This window comes from Carcharhinus amblyrhynchos, chromosome 23 (genome assembly GCF_965287045.1).
Source record: "Carcharhinus amblyrhynchos chromosome 23, sCarAmb.v2.hapA, whole genome shotgun sequence".
Taxonomy (NCBI): Eukaryota; Metazoa; Chordata; class Chondrichthyes; order Carcharhiniformes; family Carcharhinidae; genus Carcharhinus; species Carcharhinus amblyrhynchos.
The window spans coordinates 16950883-16974837 of NC_137346.1; the positions used below are offsets into that span (position 1 = coordinate 16950883).

Sequence of the window (23955 nt, forward strand, 5' to 3'; positions counted from 1 at the left end):
ACCAGGTTAAAGTCCAACAAGTTTATTTGATAGTAAACCCACTAGCTTTCGGGATTTGCCCCTTCATCGGGTGAGTGGAGAGTTTACAATCAAATAAACTTGTTGGACTTTAACCTGGTGTTGTGAGACTTCTTACTGTATTTACCCCAGTTCAACGCCAGCATCTCCACATCATGACTACCATCGATACAGGTACGGTGCCAGAGAATCGGAGGATAGTTAATATTCTTCCATTCTTTACAAAGGGGGAAAGGAATAGACCAAGTAATTACAGGTCATTTAAACTAACCACGGCATTGGGAAATATATTGGGAAAAAATTCTGAAGGATAGATCTTCACTTAGAAAGCCACAATCAGACAGTCAGTGGGATTTGTTAAGGGAAACAAATACAGAAAATGCTGGAAAATCTCAGTAGGTCTGACAGCATCTGTGGAGAGAGAATAGAACCAATGTTTTGAGTCTGGATGACTCGAAATGTTGGCTCAATTTTCTCTTCACAGACGCTGTCAGACCTGCTAAGATTTTCCAGCATTTTCTGTTTTTGTTTCAGATTCCAGCATTTACAGTAATTTGGTAACTAACACAATTGGATTTTTGAGGAGTTAACAAGGTGAGTCGATGAATATAGTGCAATTGATGTAGTCTATATGGATTTTAGCCAAGATTTTGATACAGTTCCATATGGCAGACCTGTCACAAAAGTAAAAGCATTTAGGGCAGGATGGCAAACAGATACAAAATTAGCTAAGAAGCAGGATTTGAAGGATTATGGACAACAGTTGTTTTTCTGACTGCTCGGCTGTTTCCAGTGGGGTTCCAAAGGGCTCAGTACTAGGTCCCTTGCTTTTTGTGGTATACATAATTGATTTAGACTTGAATGTAGGTGTCATGATGAAGAAGTTTGCAGACAACACCAAACATTGATCTTGTAGTTGATAGTGACAAAGAAAGCAGGAATATATCAATGGACTAGTTCATAGTATGGAACAGTTGCAAGTTAAGTTCAATCCAGAGATGGTCAAGGTAACGCATTGGGGAAGACTAACATGACAAGGGAATAGATCATAAATAGTAGGATGTTGAGAACTGTAGAGGAACAGAGAGGCATTGGAGTGCATAGCCACAGAATCCTGAAGGCAGCTGGACAGGTGGGTAAGGCAGTAAAGAAGGCGTGTGGGATGTTTATCTTCATTAGCCAAGAGATCAATTTTGTGGATTATGAAAAAAATGTTGACTGGGCGAACAGGCAAAGGCTATTGTAGATGCTGGAGGCAATCAGAGTTGATTGGAGAGATAAAAGGATGATTGTATATGTGACAGACTGGTAAAATTTGGATATTGCTTTTGTTTATTAGTGTCACAAGTAGGCTTATATTAACACTGCAATGAAGTTACTGTGAAAATCCCCTAGTCACCACACTCTGGAGTCTGTCGGGTACACTAAGGGAGAATTCAGCATGGCCAATATGCCTAATCAGCACATCTTTGGAGTGCGGGAGGAAACCAGACACCCAGAGGAAACCCATGCAGATACAGGGAGAAGGTGCAAACTCCACACAGACTGTGACCCGAGCTGGGGATCGAACCCGAGTCCCTGGCGCTGTGAGGCAGCAGTGCCAACCACTGTGCCAGCGTGTGCTTGGTGGAACTGAAACTGGTGTCATTGGTCGTGAGACAAGACAGGGCTGTTTACCATCACCATTGTGAAATCCATGATAAAAGAAGTGTTAGATGAAGGACTGAAAGTTGTCGAAGTGGGCGTTCAGTTGGTGAAGTTGGTGACATTTACAGACATTGCACCCCGACTGCTTAGCACAGCAGATTCACAGACACTGATGGATAGAATGAGTGAAGTGGTAAAAGTTATTGAATGAAAATTAGTGTAAAAATGTTCTGAAAGTTACAAAGATTGGAAGACAAAGTGGTGGGAAAGCAGATGTCAAGATGAATGATCAATGGCTGCAACAGATATGACCAGGAAGCACCTGGGCAGAAGGTCACCACTGCAAATAAATCAGAGTTAGAACAGTAATGACAATGAATGCATTCTCCAAACAGAAAATATTTCTCAGAGCAGGAACGAGTAAAAACCTTGCAAAGAAGAATGATCAAGACTGTGATTTTCAGCGCCTTACTGTACGTGGCTGAAATGTAGCCCTTGATAAAAGCCCAAAGGGTAGACAGTAGTGAATTGTGGTTCTGGAGAAGGATAGACTGGTGTGCAGACACAGGCAAAGAAGTTCACAGGATGGTGGAGGAGGGAAGATCTTTCATGGATATCATCCAGAAAAGGCAAGAAGGTGGGTGGCACAGTGGTTAGCACTGCTGCCTCACAGCGCCAGGGACCTGGGTTCGCTTCTTGGCTTGGATCACTGTCTGTGTGGAGTTTGCACATTCTCCCCATGTCTGCATGGGTTTCCTCTGGGTGCTCCGGTTTCCTCCCACAGTCCAAAGATGTACGGGTTAGGTGGATTAGCCATGCTAAATTTCCCCTTAGTGTCAGGGGGACTAGCTAGGGTAAATGCATGGGGTTATGAGGATAAGGCATGAGTGGGATTGTGGTTGGTGCAGACCTAATGGGCCAAATGGCCTCCTTCTGCACTGGAGGATTCTATCATTCTAAGGTTGGATAGACCAAACTCTAAGGCAGAAGAACTTACTGAAGGAATATTAAAGGAATTGAAAATAAAAGGGAAAAAGAGAGTGATGATGTTCGACAACTAGAAAGTGAAAATGGAAAGCTCCTGAAGAGGAAGATGTTAAAACCATGATGCATGAAGGAATGAGCAGAGGATGTGTCATTATGCAGGTCACCAGTACTATAGACGATAAGAACTGCAGGTTATGCTGAAACTGTGTGAAATACTGGTTCGACCACAATTAGATTGTGTAGGTCTGGTCATTGCACCATCGATAAGAATTGATTGCATTTCAGAGGAGATTTACGAGGATATTGTTTAGATTGGTCAAGCTAGGATTGTTTCCTTCAGAACAGAGGAGACTGAGGATAGACCTAATTGATATATATAAATTATGAGGAGTCTAGATTGAGTGAATAGAAAAGCCTTATTACCCTTGGTTGAGGTGTTTATAACCAGGGGGCATTGATTTAATATAAGAAGTATGAGGTGTAGAAAGGATTCTAGGGGAATTTTTTTCACCCAGAGCAGGGATATAGACAAGTTGGTGAAATGGGCAGACAGGTGGCAAATGAAGTTCAGGGCAGAGAATTGTGGGGTGATTCATTTTGGCTAAAAGAACAGAGAGACAATAAAGATGTTCAAAACCATGAGGGGGCTGGACAGAGTCGATAGGGAGAAACTGCTCCTGTTCTAAAAGGATCGAGAATGAGAGGGCATTGATTCAAAGTGATTTGCAAAACAAGCAAATATGATGTGAGCAAAAAACTTTTTCACACGGTGTGTAGTTCGGGTCTGGAATGCACTGCCTGGAAGTGTGGTGGAGGCGGGTTCCATCAAGGCATTCGACAGAACATGAGATGATTATCTGAATAGAAACAGTGTGCAGGGTTATGGGGAAAAGGTAGGAAAATGGCACTAAGTCATGGTGCACGTTTGCAGAGCTGGCAATGATGGGCTAAATGGTCTCCTTCTGCACCGTCACGATTCTGTGATTCCGTAGAGGGAATCTGGATTTCACTACTTGACGGGAGAGGCAGGACCCTCAGAATGTTTAACAAGAACTTGGATATGCGCTTAAATGCCGTACCCTCTGAGGCTATGGACCAAGGGCTGGAAAATAGGATTAGGCTGAATGGCTGCCAGTTGGCAGGAAGAGACATGATGGGCCGAATGATCTCCTTCCAAGCTGTAAATGTGTAGAATTCTATTATTGTAAGAAAGTGTGACAACATGAAGTTTGTACAATTGGAAGAATTTTAATATATTGCTAGTGATGATGTAAAGTAAACATATCATTTCGTTATTGAAACATACCATTCCTGTAGGATCTGATTCCCATTTAAAAGTCAAATATATGCTACCGGATTTCCGCATTATTCTAAACTTTACAAGAAGAGGCATCTACTATCTCGGATCAGTTGTAACAGTATTCCATTCTGTAGGCGGGCAATTTGTACAGAAGGAAGATTAAAGGCATGTAAACCAAGTGGGGAAAAGAGAATGATGTTAGACAATTTGAAATGAAAACCAGGAAGCTTCTGCAGGCAACCGAGGGGGAGAACATAAAACTCTGAGGCGCGGAGAAATGAGCAGAGACCTGCCCTTCGACACATCATCACCACTGTGGAATATCAGAGTGATCTTCTGTGATATCAGAAGGGAGACACTGAGCTGACTGCATACTCCTGATTTAGATTAGAGGGGAACTTCATGACATTTGATCTGGGGAAGTTCTGTACAACACACTGGCTCCCTGGCCGCCTTTAATCAGCAGTTCAATGCAGTAAGAGGATGCCAATGCGTGTGTAGATATCTAATTCCCTTACACCACTGATGACAGAACAATTTTGTAAGAGCGGGAATGCCCTTTAAGGACACATGAAGCTTCAGGCAAATCGGTCCCCAAAACCCAAAGGATCTTAGTCCTGTTGCACTTAGTGAGAGGTGATGGCTTGGTGGTATTATTGCTAGACTATCAATCCAGAAACTCAGCTAATGTTCTTGGGGACCCCTGGTTCCAATCCCACCACAGCAGAATTTGAATTCAGTAAAATAAAAAATATCTGGAATTAAGAATCTACAGATGACCATGAAACCCGTTGTCAATTGTCAGAAAAACCCAATCTGGTTCACTAACGCCCTTTTAGGGAAGGAAATCTTACCCGGTCTGGCCTACATGTGACTCCAAAGCCACACAGCAATGTGGTTGACTCTCAACTACCCTCTGAACAAAGGCAACTATGCATGGGCAATAAATGCTGGTCACCCATGTCCTATAAAAGAATAAAAACCTTGACTTCTTACTCACTCACTTGTCTGATTTGAATTATAACAGCAAGGAGGCTTGGCAATGGTGGTTTTTCATGTTCTTGCCTTATTGGTGGATTATATTTAATGAGAATATGAAACTCTGGCAACATCAGAGGCTTAAGATTTAAAATGAACAGAAATGTATGTTGTGTCACCTGCCAATTGGTCTACAAAGATAAAAGACTGGGCATGCTTATTGCACAATATAATTATACTCAGATAAAATTGATGTTCAGAATTGGTTCATCGTTTGGGCAGCACAGTGGCCCAGTGGTTAGCATTGCTGCCTCACAGTGCCAGGGACCCGGGTTCAATTCCGGCCTTAAGTTACTGTCTGTGTGCAGTTTGCACCTTCTCCCTGTGTCTGCATGGGTTCCCTCTGGTGCTCCGGTTTCCTCCCACAGTCCAAAGATGTGCGGGTTAGGTTGATTGGCTGTGCTAAATTGACCTGAGGGTCGGGGGATTAGCAGGGTAATGTGGGGTTGCAGGAATAGGGCCTGGGTGGGATTTGCTCGATGGGCTGAATGGCCTCCTTCTGTACTGTAGGGATTCTATGATTGTATAACAAGAGCAATTTGGATTTGTTAATGCATTCACAGGATGTGGGTGGCGCTGATAAGACCAGTATTTGTTGTCCATTCCCAATTGCCTTCAACTTGGAATACTCTGTGCAATTCAGGTCACCTTATTATAGAAAGGATCTTATTAAACTAAAAAGAGTGCAGAGAAGATTTACTAGGATGCTACTGAGACTTGACGGATTGAATTATAAGGAGATGCTGAGTAGACTGGGACTTTTTTCTTTGGCACATAAGAGGCTGAGGGGTGACCTTATAAAGGTCTATAAAACAATGAGGGGCCTAGACAAGGTAGATAGTCAATATCTTTTCCCAAAGGTAGGAGAGTCTAAAACTAGAGGGCATAGGGTTAAGGTGAGAGTGGAGAGATACAAAAGTGTCCAGAGGGGCAATTTTTTCACACAGAGGGTGGTGAGTGTCTGGAACAAGCTGCCAGAGGTAGTAGTAGAGGTGGGTGCAATTTTATCTTTTAAAAAGCATTTAGATAGTTACATGGGTACGATAGAGGGATATGGGCCAAATGCAGGCAACTGGGATGAGTGTAGGGGTTCTAAAAAAAAAGGGCAGCATGGACAGGTTGGGCCGAAGGGCCTGTTTCCATGCTGTAAACCTCTATGACGCTATAATTGCACGGTTTGCCAGGCTATTTCAGAAGATAGTTAAGGGTAAACCGCATTCCTGAGTTTGGAATCACATGCAGCCCAGACCAGGTAAGGGCGGCAAGTTTCCTTCCATAAAGGACATTAATGAACGAGGTGGGCTTTTGCAACAATCTGGTCGTTACGTGGTCACCATTATTGACTAGTTTTTTTATTCAAAATTTATTTACTAATTTAAATTCTTCGGTTGGTGTGGTGGGATCTGATCCCATTTCTCTGTATCATTAGTCCAGGCCTCTGGATTACCAGTCCAGTAAGATAACCACTATGCTACCATTCCCATTACCCTATGTTAATTGATTCTCAAGTTGTGAGCAACACTGTTAAGGTCACATTTATTGTTATCAATGTCCTTATGTGCAATTGGAATTCTCTTGGAATCACTGAATATTTGTGCTAATGGTGCTTCCATATTGATGATTAATAGGATATTCTAGCATTTTGACCAATAGTGTCACTAAGAGAACACTTTGCAGATGATGATGTTACTGCCTTCATCCTTTCTGATGAAAGAGGTCACAGTGCTGCAATGCATCTTGTAGACTGTTACATATTACAACCACAGTGCTGGGGAAAGGGACAGATATTAGAGGCAGCATTAAGGGACAGATAAAGGGGCAGCACAGTGGCACAGTGGTTAGCACTGCTGCCTCACAGTGCCAGGGACCCATGTTTGATTCTCAGCTTGGGTCACAGTCTGTGTGGAGTCTGCACCTTCTCCCCATGTCTGCGTGGGTTTCCTCCCAGTGCCTCCCATAGTCTGAAAGACGTGCTGGTTAGGCACATTGGCCATGCTAAATTCTCCCTCAGTGTACCCGAACAGGTGCCGGAGTGTGGCGACCAGGGGATTTTCACGGTAACTTCACTGCAGTGTTAATGCAAGCCTAATAAATAAATAAGTAAATAGATATGAAGTCCAGTAGCAGGGTGCTGATCAGGCAGGCTTCTTCCTTTATGATGATAGCAGGGTCCTTGAGTGTTACTGCAGCTTTGCCCATCAGATTCCTGACTTGCAGATGGCGGAGTGGGATCAAGTGAGTCAATCATGTCAGAATATGCAGCCTTTGCCCTGCTTTTTTGAACCGCATTGTTGACGTGCCCAGATCAGTCAACCATCAGCCCTGGAACATTGCTGGGGCGGGATTCCGCAACACCCGGGGCGGGATTCCGCACTGCCCGGGGCGGGTTTCCGCAGCGCCCGGGGCGGGATTCCGCACTGCCCGGGGCGGGATTCCGCAATGCCCGGGGCGGGATTCCGCAGCGCCCGGGGCGGGTTTCCGCAGCGCCCGGGGCGGGATTCCGCAGCGCCCGGGGCGGGTTTCCGCAGCGCCCGGGGCGGGATTCCGCAGCGCCCGGGGCGGGATTCCGCAGCGCCCGGGGCGGGATTCCGCAGCGCCCGGGGTGGGATCCCGCAGCGCCCGGGGTGGGATTCTGCAATGCTGGTATTATTAAGTCTCAGGGATTGGACGTTTGGACTTCCTGTTGAAAATGGTCATTATCTGACATTTGCGTGGCACAAATGATACCTGCCAATTGTCAACTTGGATATTGCCCAAGTCTTGCTGTAAGCAGGCAGGGGTTCTATTATTAGAGAAACAGTGAATCAAGTTTAATCTTATAACGGCTCGATCTTAGTTAATTCAAAACACAGTTTTTATTTCTTAATTAACCCTTTGACACAGTGCCTTATGCTAGACACAATGTTATAATAACACGTGGTAACTGGCAACCCCAGAAATACTTTCTACAATATAATGTCTTTATATGGCCTATTGGTTTTCAATGTTGCTTCTCTGCTTTTCTGATATGAAAGAAATAAGAAAAATAAATTAACTGCAAGCAAAGCACAGTGAGCGGGAAGAGCAAATTATCCAGTGGTTCCCTGTGATGCCGGGTTCCCATTCCATTTGCAAGTCAGCCTCAGTCAAGCAACTCAAAAGCTTATTCTATTCATGCTGAGTATCTTCTACACACGCACCTCCAGTCACAAATGGTGAACAATTATTCAATGACTCGTTTAAATACAATGCAATTATAATGATGAACATTCTGGAAACAAAAGCCTTTGGATGCCAAACGTGTATTACTCAAGCACCATGCTTGATTTGTCATTTAATTATTTTTTTCCCCCTCATGGTCTCAGCTTCGCAACAATGCGTATCAGTTTTGCAAAAATTATTTTGAAATTAACCTGATAGCTGTTTTATTTCTTTTATTAAATGTAAGGCCGTTCGAATGCACAGCGCCTCAAATGTATCCTGTTTCCTAATCTTTTTTACCTGCATAGTTGACAACACAGGAGGTGATAATGATGAGTGCTCCCAGGACTATTGCTACAATACTCAGTAATCTGGCCAATCGTCCCAGTCTCCTGGCTCCATCTGTGTCACCTTGTTGTAAACTGTTTCTGGACTATTGGGTAAATAAAAAAAAGTGTTAGGTTTTTAAAAATACATTCAAAATTGTCAGCAAGACTTTCATTGGGTAGCTAAATGCAGATTGATGCTATCCCAATATTTTTAAACTTTTGCAAGTAAAACCATTCAGATACAGCCCTGATAGGCAAATCCAATATTTTAATGTGTTAATATTAAAGCATAAATCCACCTTCCACTATCTATAAATAAAAGCGAAATGAGGAATGAATGAATTTTGTTCCTTTTGGTCTTGAATTATTTTCATTTGATTTGATTTATGATTGTCGTTTGTATTAGTATACAGTGAAAAGTATTGTTTTTTGTGCACTATACAGACAAAGCATACCATTCATAGAGAAGGAAAGGAGGGAGTGCAGGATATAGTGCTCCAGTCGTGGCTAGGGTGTAGAGAAAGATCAACTTAGTGCTAGGTAGGTCCATTCAAAAGTCTGATGGCAGCAGAGAAGAAGCTGCTCTTGAGTCGGTTGGGACGTGACCTCAGACTTTTGTGTAAAAGAGTTAGAATGAAGTTTTAGAAGCATACAATGAGAGTAAAAGATAGAATTAGAAGGTATGCGGGGCACAGCTTGCAACAAGTCGCCACACTCTGGCCCCATCTTGTTTCTTTTTGCAAGCACTTAGAATTCATTTATTTTACACTTGAGTCCATAAACATTAATGTTATACTGGCTCCTCAATAATTGCAGGCTGTCCGTTAAAGCATTTTAAATGGACCAATGATCACTTTATGCTGGACTTGATTTAACTAATTGGGTTGGTGTAATGTAATTGGAAAAAGAGCCTTCAAAGTAAGTTGAAATGACATGATTACAGAACCTCATAGCGGAATCCTTGTATCCTCAAATGTCATTACTGTAAACTTAAGGAAATACAAATGTAACTTCTATTGTGTTACGATTTTCCAAACAAATGAGAAGGCTGCCAGCTAATTGATTTCTGAGAATCTTTGCGATTTCATATGAGGAATGTCAGAGACTACAAAACCCAGTTAGAGAGGAGACAAAAAAATAACTCTCCAGCCCTTTCCTGAATTGCAATGGTATTGATACGGTCTCTCGTTCATTTTTTTTGAAAAAGATTCTAACATAAACATTTGAAAATTCCCCCTATAAAGAGATTGGCCCTGTGATCTCAGCTGTCATTCTCCTGGTGTCTCCCTGTTTCTAGGGGATAGCCGAGGCGCTGAGCTATAACGCTTTTACGCTTGGCTGAACGCTCCTGCTTCTCAGCCGGCTGCCTGTACTGTTTATGCGGCATTCCACGGACAGAACAAAGACATGCCTCCAAATCATCAAGTCACTTTTATTTTATGATTAGACCTGAAGGATGTTTTATGGGATGGCTGGATGAATTCAATCTTCACGGAAGGGCATTCAGTTTTTTTTTACATTTCACTAACGTGCTGCAGGATATACTCCGATTTACATAATGCTCACCTCTATTGACTGAAATCTTAACATTGTTAATTAACAGTGTGATAGCAAAGTATATTAAAATGATTCCTGAGCTGGTTGGACTGTGGGTCCTTCCTATTGCTCAGGAACACCACAAAATGTTACTAAACGAAACTGGGCCGCCTGGACAAGCACTAGTAGGATAAATAGAAGAGTGAGAGGGGATTTCATAGAAACTTGTAAAATTCTATAAAGGCAAATTACTGTGGATGCTGGAAACTGAAACCAAAAGAAAAAACTGCTGGATAATCTCAGCAGGTCTGGCAGCATCTGTAAGGAGAGGGAAGAGCTGATATTTCAAGTCCAGATGACCCTTTGACAAAGGTTCATCTGGTCTCAAAACATCAGCTCTTTTCTTCCCTTACCAATGTTGCCAGACCTGCTGAGATTTTCCAGCATTTCTCCTTTTGGCTTGTAAAATTTTAACACAGTTGGACAAGGTAGATTCAGAAAGAATGTTCCCAATGGTAGGGAAGTCCAGAACCAGGGGTCATAGTTTGAGGATAAGGGGTAAACCTTTTTAGGACTGAGGTGAGGAGAAATTTCTTCACCCAGAGGGTAGTGAATGTGTGGAATTCACAACCACAAGAAGTAATTGAGGGGAAAATGGTCTGATTTCCAGAAGATATAAATCTAGGAGCTAAAGGGATCAAGGGATACAGGAGGGTGGGGAATCAGGATATTGAATTTGATGATCAGCCATGATCAAAATGAATGGTGGAGCAAGCTTGAAGGGCCAAATGGCCTATTCCTGCTTTTAGTTTCTATGTTTCTATGTAATATCATGACTCAGACCTTCAGCCTCCCTAATAGAAGGGAAATAAAGGCTCCACCTAACAGGGCAGCCACAGGTAATGGAAATTTTAATATGTTTACTTCAAACTCAGTCAGAATTTAAAGGTATCCAAATTTCATTCATATGAAAATAACTTTCAGATAAGTTTACCATCAAATATTTATTTAAAAAACATGCCTACCCTCTTGAGATAAAGGTTCTTAAGAATGTGGCAGCTCAATGGGTTATTGCACATGCTACCCCTTCACCTTCCAGCCTTGAACTTCAATCTAGCTTAGAACAATTGGATGAAAGTCTTGAATGGTCAAAGTCTTAATTAAAATGAGTTTCTCCATTCTGAAACCATTGCCTAATGGATACAAATTTATGGCATATGCTCAACACTAATAAGTGATCTCAAACAAGCCATTGGGATAGTTGATGTGGGTATTCTAAATACCATTCTTTAGTGGAATATATTTAGAAACGGGAACCTAAAAGCAGGGATAGGCCATTTAGCCCTTCAAGCCTTCTCCGCCATTTCTTTTGTCGATGGCTAATCATTAAATTCAATATCCTGGTCCTCCCATTCCTCCTATATCCCTTGATCCCTTTAGCCCCAAGAGCTACATCTAATTTCTTCTTGAAATCAGGCAACATTTTCACCTCAACTACATTCTGTGCTAATGAATTCCACACATTCACCACCCTCTGGGTGAAGAAATTTCTCCTCACCTCAGTTCTAAAAGGTTTACCCCTTATCCTCAAACCATAACCCCTAGTTCTGGACTCCCCCACCACTGGGAACATTCTTTCTGGATCTACCCTGACTAACGCTGTTAGAATTTTCTAAGTTTCTATGAGATGCCCTCTCACTCTTCTAAACTCCATTGAATATAATCCTAATTTGCAACATAAGAAAGCATTACCCTACCTCTAATCCATATTGTAGATTAACTTGGCAATTTTTGATATTGCTAACCATTGGAAATGTTCATTTTCTTTCCCAACCCTGATATCCTTCATCTTGATTAGATCAAAGTTACCCCGCCACCCAGTCTTCTGCTGTCAAAAATAAATTCTTAGCAGCAGGATGCCCACACTACAGGGGTGCACACTGACATGTTGCCAGTGCAGTATAACGGGCATATCAAAGTGGGATGCCAAATGGCAGTCAGAGCAACAGGTGGTGAATGTCCTTCTTCAACCAATCAGAGAATCCCTACAGTGAAGAAAGAGGCCATTCGGCCCATAAAGTCTGCACTGACCACAATCCCACCCAGGCCCTATTCCCGTAACCCCGCTTATTTACCTTGCTAATCCCCTGACACCAGAATCAATTTAGCATGGCCAATCAACCTAACCAGCACATCTTTGGACTGCGGGAGAAAACCAGAGCATCCGGAGGAAACCCACACAGACACAAGGAGAATGTGCTAACTCCACACAGACTGTGACCCCAAGCTGGAATTGAACCTAGATCTCTCGCTGTGAGGCAGCAGTGCTAACCACTGTGCCACCCCATATTGTTTTCCCAAGAGCTAAACTTGCAGGACAAGTAAGCCTGTGCCACTTTGGACAAGTTTCAATAGAGTTAGTCAGAAAGAACCCTGATGTGGAGATGATGGCGTTGGACTGGGGTGGGCACAGTAAGAAGTCTTGCAACACTAGGTTAAAGTCCAACAGGCTATTTTGGAATCACACACTTTTGGAGTGAGAAAGAACCCTATACTGCTGGTAACCTGAGGGTAGGTAATGTTCTTGACCTCTCAATCAGGAATGGTGTTTGTTGTAAGCTGGCGTTTAAAAGAACAAAGAGGCAAAAGGAGTAAAATGGAGAATTTTTATAAAAAAGAAATGATTTTGTAGGAAAATCTGTTAAAAGGAGATTTATACGATATTTCTGGTTGATTTTATCGCATACATCAAGAAAAATATTGATTTATTAATGTCAGGTTCAAAATATATGATTGCAGCTGTTGATGAGAAAGGGTGTGGTATATTTGGCCCAGGCACAAAATATTGCATTAGAGATTAAATCGGGACTGGTTGATGCAGTCGGTCATTACAGTAAATCAATACACTCATTACAGTAACATCACTTCAACCAAGTAGTCTGGATTCACAGTTTTGCACTTCCTCGTAAATTGTTTGTGATCAGCCGAGAGTTCTGCAGCTCTTCATTAACAATTCTGTTGTTGGGAGCACTCGCTCTATAGGATGAAAAGAATTGAATAATGGCCACTGCATCAAATTAGAGGTGATCTTAAGGGAGCTTACCCAACTAGCTGAAAGGTACTAAAGAAGCACCTGTGAGTAGACCTTTGTCAGGGCAGAATGTTAGTCACTTGTTCAGTTTAAGAACTGTGCAGTCAGAATTATCAACAAAAAACCAGGATTTTTATATTTGAGAGAGCAGTGGAGAATCTGCACATTCTCCCCATGTCTGCGTGGGTTTCCTTTGGGTGCTCCAGTTTCCTCCCACAGTCTGAAAGATGTGCTGGTTAGGTGGTTTGGTCATGCTAAATTGCCCCTTAGTGTCAGGGGGACCAGCAAGGGTAAATACATGGGGTTATGGGGGTAGGGATTGGGTGGGATTGTGGTCAGTGCCGACATGATGGGCTGAATGGCCTCCTTCTGCGCTGTAGGGATTCTATGATTCAGTGAACATAAATAGTTAATTCTAAAAGTAACACTGGGCTTGAAGCTGGGTTGTTTCTTGAGGTTTCGGCACATTGAGGCCAACTGCAGCTCTTAACTTCACAACAGAACCCCTAGCCTGCGAAAATCCCCAGTGAACCTAGGGTGTCTCCTTTCTTATTACAGATGCACAGATTAGACTAAAAAGAAATATTAATCAAGATTTCTTTTACTCAATCATGGGACATGGGCATCACTGGCTGGCCAGCATTTATTACCCAACCCTAATTGCCCTTGGAGGGCAGTTAAGAGTCAACCACATTGCTGTGGCTCTGGATTCACATGTAAGCCAGACCAGGTAAGGACAGTGGATTTCTTTAGTGAACCAAATGGATTTTTCCAACAATAGTTTCACAGTCATCAGTAGATTCTTAATTCCAGATAATTTTTATTTAATTTAAATTCCACCATCTCCCGTGGCAGGATTTGAACCCGGCTCCTCAGAACATTAGCTGTGTTTCTAGATTAATAGTCAAGCAATAATACCACTAAGCCATCACCTCCCTTTACAAAGTGCATGTTTGTTTTTAATTATAGAGAACAATGTGTTTCACTCTACAAGCAAATTTTATAGTACAGTATTCAATGGAACGTTCACCTGACTTTTCCTCCTCTTACTGAAGTACTTAGTGATAGAACAAGGTTTCACAAACATTAACCAGCATCTGGTACATTCTACTAAATAAATACAGGTATCAAGCATGAGGACATCACAGCAAAGCTCCCAGTACACATTTCAGCAGGGGCCATGGTATACTAATTCGGCTTTTGCTACCAAATAAACCTGTTGGACCTTAACCTGGTGTTGTGAGACTTCTTACTATATTAATTAGGAGCAGGAGCCCTGTCTGAGTTTCCTCCACCCTGATCAAGGGACACTACGGATAATTGTAGTGCTTTGTAACTTCCCAAGCCTGAACGTGGGCAATCCCATCTGTCAGAAGTACTTCTGTTTTGTTGATTTTGGAGGAACAGCATTGATCTGATATGACCACATCCTAAACACGTGCTGGTCAGGTACATTGGCCAAAAATAGGTGCCAAAGTGTGGTGACTGGGGGAATTTCACAGTAACTTCATTGCAGTGTTAATGTAAGCCTTACTTGTGACTAATAAATAAAAATGAATAAATAAATAACCTTCCCTTCCTAATCCTCTATGACCCAATGATAATTATTGCGTCACCCCATGATTACAAAATTGTTTGATTCAAAATGTTTTAAAATAAATCCCTAGACTTTTCCTGATAGCTGAGGAATATTTAACATGGTTGCTTTGTCTCTTGGAGCATTATGTATTTCATTAAGTTTCTTTTTAACTTGCATGTTCAAATTAATCACACATAAACAGCTAAGGGAAATGCAAACATCTGAGCAATTAATTCATCTATGGATTGACCCTTTAAAAAGGTTCATAACTGTGGTTAGATATCAGTTTACAAATATGTGATTATATTACTTATTAAATGGTACATCGTTCCTTCAATAGGGAGCTGTCAGCCTTTATTGTGCACCTGCCTGTAGGCAGAGTAAACAGAAGCTATAACATGCTTCACTTGTCATGTATCTCGTAACCATAAACCAGTCATATCACGCCATCTCATGTTGTCCCTTTGAAATTTGGTGCTAACCTGGGTAATGCATCATTTTAGAATCAGCAAATTAGATATACTGTCCTTGCGTGCAGCTATCACTGAGTTAGGGGCCAATCAATGAAGGGCGTATAAATGAATAATGATTCCAAGCACAGAATTTCACCTCTGCCCAATTGATCTCCATTCAATCCTGCTAAACAGAACTGCTAAAGAGCTTCTTCAATGAAGTGTTTCATTGGGAGCTGCACATTTTAGATGATCACTCACTTCTGTGACAAATATATAGTTCTTTATTAAAGGAAGAATAATTGAATAAGCACTTTCTATCCTGAAATCTAGTCTCTTTAAAAGCATGGACAGTATCTACCAGCCTGTCATAAGTAACTCAACTTTTTGCTTCTCAGCCTTCTGGCTAAGATCAAGCCTAAGATGTCAGCTTGGATCTTATACATCTCTCTTATGGGGACCTGGAATTGGATTCAATTGGATTTTGAATTTGGTTTTGGAGCAAGCAGGGAATGGATTTGTGTTTGCCCGGTCCACTCTGAGCATTGGCTTTATAACTTTAAGGATGGAGTGAAATTATTTTTTAGGGAAGTATCTCAATTTTTTAATCATAATTTTAATTTTGTGAAGAACTGCTGTCTTGAGTCTCTGTTATGTTCCTTAGTCACTACAGGAATGTAGCAATCAATAGTCTACAGAGAGGTGGTGGGAAAAGAGGAATGATTCAAAACCACCTATATGGAGAAAATAAGTGGATACACAGCCAGTATTAAATTTTGTGAGATTGTGTGATCAGAATTCAAGCCAAACACTAACTCCCACTAATCAAGCTAATGTACGGCAAAACACAGAAGTACTTGTCTGATCTATAGAGTTAGGACCTATAGCATTGGCAGGGGTATAGTGGGAACCTGCAACAACAGCTCTCTATAAAGCTAATAATCAACAAGACAGTGATTTGTTACTTTTGAATATTACTGCTGAACATTTTGCACCGATATTTCCACTTCCTTTTAAGTGCTTGCTTTGTTATTATTTGCTAGTCCCGATTGTGAGGTGGGTAATGAGACTCAAGGGGGAGCAGCAAGACAAACAAAGAAATAGTTTAAAAAATCATCTCAGCCAAGTAAATTTTTAATAATCAGGAGTGCCCTAGTTTTCATAAGGTGTTGCATACGCATCCGTGGGCATGTAACCTCCAATACCTCATCCAACTCCCCCAATTCATACATACAAGCCTTCAGAGCCAGGGTAATACAGAAATCAACACTGAGGAGCCCAAAAGCTTCCATCCCAAGATGTGCTGGTTAGGGGCATTGGCGTGTTAAATTCTCCCTCCGTGTACCCAAACAGGCACCAAAGTGTGGCAACTAGGGGATTTTCACAGTAACTTCATTGCAGTGTTAATGTGACCCTACTTGTGACACTAATAAATAAATTCTTATTCTCAATGTTCACACCAGCGCACCTCCCAGGGAAGATGGCATCAATGGACAGAAATATTGAGCAGGTAGGGCAGCAAGGTGGCAGTGTGGTTAACACTGCTGCCTCACAGTGCCAGGGGCCCAGGTTTGATTCCCAGCTTGGGTCACTGTCTCTGCAGTGTCTGCACCTGCTCCTCGTGTCATTTCCTCCGGGTGCTCTGGTTTCCTCCAACAGTTCGAAAGAGGTGCTGATTTGATGCATTGGCCATGCTAAATTCTCCCTCAGTGTACCCGAACAGGCGCCGGAGCGACTAGGGGATTTTCACAGTAACTTTGTTGCAGTGTTAATGCAAGCCTGCTTGTGACACTAAATAAATAAACTTCAACTTTGAAATCCTGCTTGACTTTTCACACCCCAGTCGGGGTCCTAGGGTCAACTCCTGCTACAGCTGCTGACACCGGTTACCTATTCACAGCCAGGACACCATGCAGATAGGGACAAGTGGGATTCAGGGATAAGAAAACAAAATACTGCAGATGCTGGAAATCTGAAACAAAAACAGAAAATGTTGGATAAACTCAGCAGGTCTGGCAGCATCTGTGGAGAGAGAAACCAGCCGATCGCGCCAGTGGGATCTTCTGGTCCCACCGCTGACACAGCCCAGCCATGGGTTTCAGGACGGTGAGGGGTGCATTCAACAGGAAACCCTGTTGACAATGGCAGGACCTAGGAGATCCTGCTCTTGCAGGATCGACAGGCCGAAGGGCCATTTCTGCACTGAATGGTCAGAATTTTACCGGCACGCTCACCCGCCCAGAATCAGAGGAGGCAAGGCTTGTGAAACGGCATTCTCCGCTGACCTCGGCCACGCCCCAGTGAGGTCGTAAAATGTCGGCCAATGGACAGGATTTTCCAGCAATGCTTGCCCCATAACAGGAAAATCCCACCCACCCGAGGTCAACAGATCTCTGCATGGCTCCCTTCCCCCACTCCCATTCACAAGTTACAATTCCCATGGCAGGCGGGACAGGAAAACTGCCCCATGATTCAGTACTGGGGAACCTCCCACAAAACACATGGCAGGTTGTGGGGTGAATCCCGCCTGACATTTCAAATCCGGATGACTCTCCTTCAGTATCTTAATTTTTTTTTAATTTCAGGTTTGGGGGGGTGCCTCATGCCACCAAATCTCTCCAGGTGGCAGATTTGGGGAGCTGGTTTAGACAAATGACAGGCGCAGGGAGTGGGTGGGCCGGAGGAGACAAGAGCCCGGCTGACATTTTCCGTAACACCCCAACCCACCACCCCCCCCGGAAATCCCGTTGATAGCAGGCGGGACTGGAAGACCGCCAAATTGCCTCCGCTAAAAGCATGCCATGCGGGGGGAGTGGAAAATCCCATGGGGCGGGTACGGAAAATCCCGCGGGGGGGAAGGGAAGGGAGGTGAGAGAGCTGTCCAGCTGTGGTTAAAGGCGAGGTCAGCCCCACCCTCCAGCTGTCTCATCCTGCTGATGGATAACAGCCCCCCCCCACACACACACACACACACACATTAACTGGCACTAGGACTGGAAAACTCCCAATGTCTAATTGTATTTTTAGCGATGCAGTGGCAGTTGGGCGGGGGAGGTGGGTCAAAGCTAACAGCAGATTGAATCTGCATCGCACCCTTCTCCGAACAAAAACCCCTGAGCCAGGATTGAGTCGACTTTGGGATGAGAGTGACTTCAATGCAGTTTAAACACCGCCGCAGCCTGCACTCAGCTCCGACAATCTCTTCAATAGACACACACAGAGCACTGCAGCCCTGGTACCCCACCTCTCATTCAATCTACACGGCTCACACTCTCCATCACTTAGACACAATTTCCAATTCTTTTTTTTTGCTGTTGTTTTTGGACAGAGAGAGATCATTCCTGGAAAGAATATTTTGCAATTGAGATTTTTTTTCGAACTTAAAGGATTTTTTATACTCTCCAGATAAAAAGGGGGAAAAGTAATTGTCTTTATTTTTAGGAAAAGTGTGTTTCTCATCTGGGGGATTTTCTGTTCAATATCAAATGGAAAGTTTTCTCTCCAATACTAAATATTCTGATGCATTGGAATGTAAGTTAAGCTTTCTGAAGATAGTGGAGAGTACAAATGTCTCATCCCACTCCCCCTCTCCAACACCTTTGTATAAACACTCCTGTTTCACGCAGCTTAAGACCCTCTGCTTCCCCACTTCTTGAGTTGGATTTTGTTTTAAATATTAGGAACCGCCCCAGTGCATTTATTCGGAAACCTCCCTCCTCTGTTTCAAGTATAGACCTGGCCAAATACCCCACCCCACCTCTCCCCATCCCTTCCTCCTCCTCTCTCCCCCACTTCCATAAAACTTCCTGAGTGAGAGTGGAGGACGCGGGGGCCGAGATAGCTCTGATACAGGGAGTGGCTGATGGGGGAATGAAGGGGAAGAGGGACTGACATTCATGAGATCCAGGAGAAGGCATTAGGGCTAGTGGGGATTGGAAGGGCTGAATGGCCTGGAATTTTTTTTGTGGGGGGGGGGGTGGGAAGGGTGCTGTTCCTTGGGGTCAGGGAAGGCAAACAAAAGGAAAACCCCAAAGATGTAACTTTGTTTCCCTCCCCCCTTGAGAAAGTCCACTCACCATGATAGAGTAGACCAGCGCCACGATGTTGATGGGCCAGATGGGGCAGAAGCAGGAGACAATAGCCAGCACCAGGTAATCTCTGGGCGGGGGCTGATCCTGGGCACTGGTGGTCACGGTGGACGAGACCCTCCCCACGCTCAGGCGGGACGGGGATGTCGGCGGGGCGCCGATTTTGGACACGGACTCCGAGGAGAAAGTCAGCATGCCGTGGCCGTTCGGCTCGCCGTCCGCCTCCTTGCCCGGCAGGCTGCCGGAGAACGCCTTGGAGTCCTTGATGCCATTCTCCAGGCTCCCCTCCGAGATGTTGAGCAGCTTCTCCGTCTCCTGGTGGTCCCCTTTGGCCGAGGGCGCCTCTCCAGATCCGCCCAAGTCCTTCTCAAACGCCGCGTCCGCGTTCAGTGCCATCCCTGTCGGGCTCCCAGCAAAATGTGGTGAGTGGGGAAAGTGTTAGAATTTCATCCTCCAAAAGGGTGGGTAAAGGGGAGAGGGAGAGAAGAAAGAGAGGGAAGAAGTAAAATAAAATTTATATAAAGAAAAATAACTTGCCTGAAAAGTTAAGAGTGGAGATAGAGAGAAAAAAAATGCCAGGTTAAATAAAGGTTGAGGGATTTCCAGACTCCGGGTAATAAACACTGCAGCTGTTACGAAGCCAATAACACACACAATGTGTGTATTGGAGACACTGGGGTCCCTCACACTAGACCAGCCCAGAAGAGATATTGTGGAGCAGTCCATTCACAATCATCAGTCTAAATAACGGAGCGTTGGGGGAGCATTGTAACCTCCCCAAAGACACTTCGCCCCTCCCTGCTTCACCCAATCAGCCCTGGACCAGTTTCTCATCGGATGTGTGTGTGTGTGGGGGGAGTGAAACAGAACAACATCATCGCCAGCTGACGCCCTAACCTACCTCTGCCCCCAAGAAAGCACTGGGAGGCAGACAAGTGATGCAGTTTCGCTGCCGCTCCGCCTGGCTGCTCCCTCCTTTGCTCTGCCCCCCTAGGGCATACATACATCATTCTCAAACATGCATCTCTCCCCCCCCCCCAGCCTCTTCCCCCTCCCCCCCACCTCCTTCCCCATACACACAATCCCTCTTAATACTTCGTGCATAATTCATTCTCTTGTATTTGCAGCGACGCGGAACATCCATTAAAATTAAAATCGATAGCCCAAATTGCTTCCGCTAATGCATTCGGACGGATGGGATCCGTTTATATACATACTTATATATATATATAGACCACCCCCCGCCACCCCCGTCCCATGTTTGGAACCTGACTATCTACAGCAACACAAAGCAAAATTGTCCTGAACTTTCGCTCTGGAAGTCAGGTCCAATTCCTGATGTTTTGTCAGATGGAATTTCCAGTGGCTTGTTGTGATATGCGCTTGTCACATACACCAGTTAGTGTGGTCAGATTGCCACTATTCTGCATGATAGTAGATTGTAATTTGTTTTTGCAAAGGAGATAGCATAGGATTGCGACACCTATTGGAATGATTTGAATTTGAGATAAACCGCTCATCCTCTTTAACTTTTCTTCCTTTGGGACTTGAATAGATGAGTGTCCATTGGCGGTTAGCACTGACAATATGTTGCAGATGGGTTCAATTGATAGTTTAATCCGGAACTGTTGTGCCTTCTTCTCCTCGGCCTGCCCGCAGATGACCAATTGCACCCTCCACTCTCACTGTGTTTCCTCCTTGGGTCTTTTCCATGGTGGCACCCACCCCACATGGTTCTTTTCTCTGTCCCCTCCAATTCAAGGGGAGGCCATGGCCACTTTGTATTATTGCTAATCTATTAACTCAGAAACTCAGCTAATCTGGGGACCCGGGATTTGAATCCCGCCACGGCAGATGGTGGAGTTTGAATTCAATTGAAGAAAAAAATCTGGAATTAAGAATTTACTGATAACCATTGTTAATTGTTGGAAAAACCCGTTTGGTTCACTAATGTCCTTTAGGGAATGAAATCTGCCGACCTTATCTGGTCTGGCTTACATGTGACTCCAGAACAATGTTGGCTCTCAACTGCCCGAGGGCAACTAGGGATGGGCAATAAATGCTGGCTAGTCAGTGATGAACACGAATGAATAAAAAAAACTCAGCTACCAATGGATTCTTCCACAATACTGACACAATCACCTCTGCTGTTTCCCACCCCCCGACACACAGACAGGAATGAAACCACCAGCTTGGTTTTTGCCACAAACCCTACAAGCCCCTGATTTCACACTTTGCTACTTTGGTGCCTGCTCAAACGAGATCCAATATCTGTTCCTTGCTCACTGTTGAACTGGTTTGCAAATTCAACAAAATCCTTCATAGCAATTGCTTACACCTCTGTTTTGTTGCCCACCTCAGGATCCATCTCATTCCACCATTGCTGAAACCTTCATTCATTTTTTGTCTATAGGAGACTCCTTCTTGCCATTAAAGCAACATTGCTTTCATTAAACTGCTGCCCATCAGTGTGATGTGTAGCAATTTTGAGAAATTCACACATTGCCCAAATAGAAGGCAGGTGAATGTAGCTTCTGTTAAACTCAGCTACTCGGGCTGTTTACTTATATTTACTTCACCTTTAAGACGATGAACCTGTCCTGACACCCAGTTTCTCCACCACCCCCCACCCTCCACAACACACATAAACCCTTCTGTAGTTTTGCTCTTGCTGATATGCTGGGCTCAAACTTTAATCATCATATGAAACTGATGTGCTTCTTTCAGGAGCGTATGCAGTTGTGGAATACTGTTACCATTACTTGGTCATTTATTTTGGCTGCCACACACATGCTGATTGAATTGTCTGGCTATTGTGAAGCTGTCGTGAGGCAAAATCCTATCGAGATGGGTAGAGACTCCTTGTTGAGATGCTGGTAGGAGAAAAGAACGAACAAAGAAAAGTACAGCACAGGAATGGGCCCTTCAGCCCTCCAAGCCTGCGCCAATCCTGATGCCCTAACTAAACTAAAAAAAATTCACCCTTACTCCACTACTTGGTCCATATCCCTCTATTCCGTCCCTATTCATGTACCCATCCAGCTGCCTCTTAAATGTTATTAATGTGTCTGCTTTCACCACCTCCTCTGGCAGCGCGTACCAAGTACCCACCACTCTCTGCATGAGCAGAAGGTGTGGAAGTGTTGTTGGGGAGAGAGAATTACATATAGAGATTCTCACGCTATGCTGGGGGAGAGATGATGTGGAGATGCCAGTGTTGGACTGGGATGGGCACAGTACGAAGTCTCACAACATCAGGTTAAAGCCCAACAAGTTTATTTGGAATCATGAGCTTTCAGAGTGCTGCCCCTTCATCAGGTGAGTGGACCTCCACAGTCCAAAAATGTGCGGGTTAGGTTGATTGGCCATGCTAAATTGCCCATTAATGTCAGGGGGATTAGCTCGTGTAAATGCATGGGGTCATGGAGATAGGACTTGGGTGGGATTATGGTCAGTGCAGAGTCAATGGGCCGAATGGCCTCCTTCTACACTGTAGGATTCTATGACTCAATGACATGTGACAATAATAAATCAGACCAAATCAAGTCTCACACCCGTCACCCCTAATCTTGCATCTGAGTACCATAATGCATCACATTTAAAATTCATATTTTGTTGTTTAAATCCCTTCATGGTCATGCCCTTCCCTCCCAGTGTAACCTCCTTCATCCCAACAATACCCCTGAAATCTCTATTCTTTCAACTTTGGCCTCTTGTACACACCTCTCCCTTAACTCCGCCCATGGCAGTACCGTCTTAGAGGCTTAATTCCCCTACTTTAGAATTCCCTTCCTAAACTATTCTAGCTTCCCAGCTCCCTCCCTTGTTTTAAAATCCTTCACCTCTTAGACCAATCTTTTGGGCGCCCTTTCCAACATGTATTTCTTTTGTCTGTGTCCATTATTTTATGATTGTGCCGTTGTGAGATCCCCAGGACATTTTTCTGTGTAAAAGGGGACATGTAAATATGAGTTGCTGCTGTGGTTAAAGGCCTGGATATCTCTAAAGAATGCATCGCGTGGATTTATTGTTCTTCTTAATGTCTACGCCCTCTGCGTCAGCTACTGAAACCCTGAGTCTGTGCTGGTGCAAGCAAAAGAATTGGCACCTTCTCATGTTTTCCAAAGAAGGAAATTACTTAGTGCTATTAGAAAATTGATAGAATCCATCTCAAGTCTGCCTAATGCCATCTACACCCAGCCCTTTGGCAAATTTCAATTGATTTCTAAAGGACTTCACTGTTTAATTAAGAAAAGAGAATTTCTCTTTTAAATATTGATGAAAGTGCTGAATTTCTAAATCATCAATGCTTCGTTATCTATGAAGGGATCGGTTTAGATCAGTTGACTGGACAGCTGGTTAGTGATGCAGAGTGACGCCAACAGCATGTGTTCAATTCCTGTACCAGCTGAGGTCATTCACGTCCCCTTGCCTGAGATGCGTCAATCTCAGGTTAAATCACCACCAGTCACAGTCTATAGTCATCTGGGACTATGGCAATTTTAACTTTTGTAAGAAATCTCACAACACCAGGTTAAAGTCCAACAGGTTTATTTGGTAGCAAATGCCACTAGCTTTTGGAACGCTGCTCCTTCATCAGGTGAGTGGAGAGTTCTGATCAGAAAGGCATATAAAGGCACACACAGTTCACAAAATACTGATTAGAATGCGAGTCTTTACAACTAATCAAGTCTTAAAGATGCAGACAAT

At 43.6% G+C, this 23955-nt stretch overlaps 1 protein-coding gene across 2 annotated transcripts in view; it reads right to left on the reverse strand.

Annotated features, from left to right (window-relative positions):
• Positions 1-20005, reverse strand: part of trarg1a (trafficking regulator of GLUT4 (SLC2A4) 1a) — a 36794-nt gene extending 16789 nt beyond the window's left edge. Inside the window, exons 1-2 of one of the 2 annotated variants that reach the window (XM_080210550.1) lie at positions 19234-20005; positions 8471-8603 (exon numbers count right to left, since the gene is read on the reverse strand). In XM_080210550.1, the coding sequence (XP_080066676.1) occupies positions 8471-8603; positions 19234-19641 (541 nt within the window). In that variant the 5' untranslated portion in view covers positions 19642-20005. Of the gene's footprint in view, positions 1-8456; positions 8604-19233 lie in introns of those variants that run through there. The other variant, XM_080210549.1, reaches the window with a different exon arrangement.
• Positions 20006-23955: the final 3950 nt, after the last annotated feature.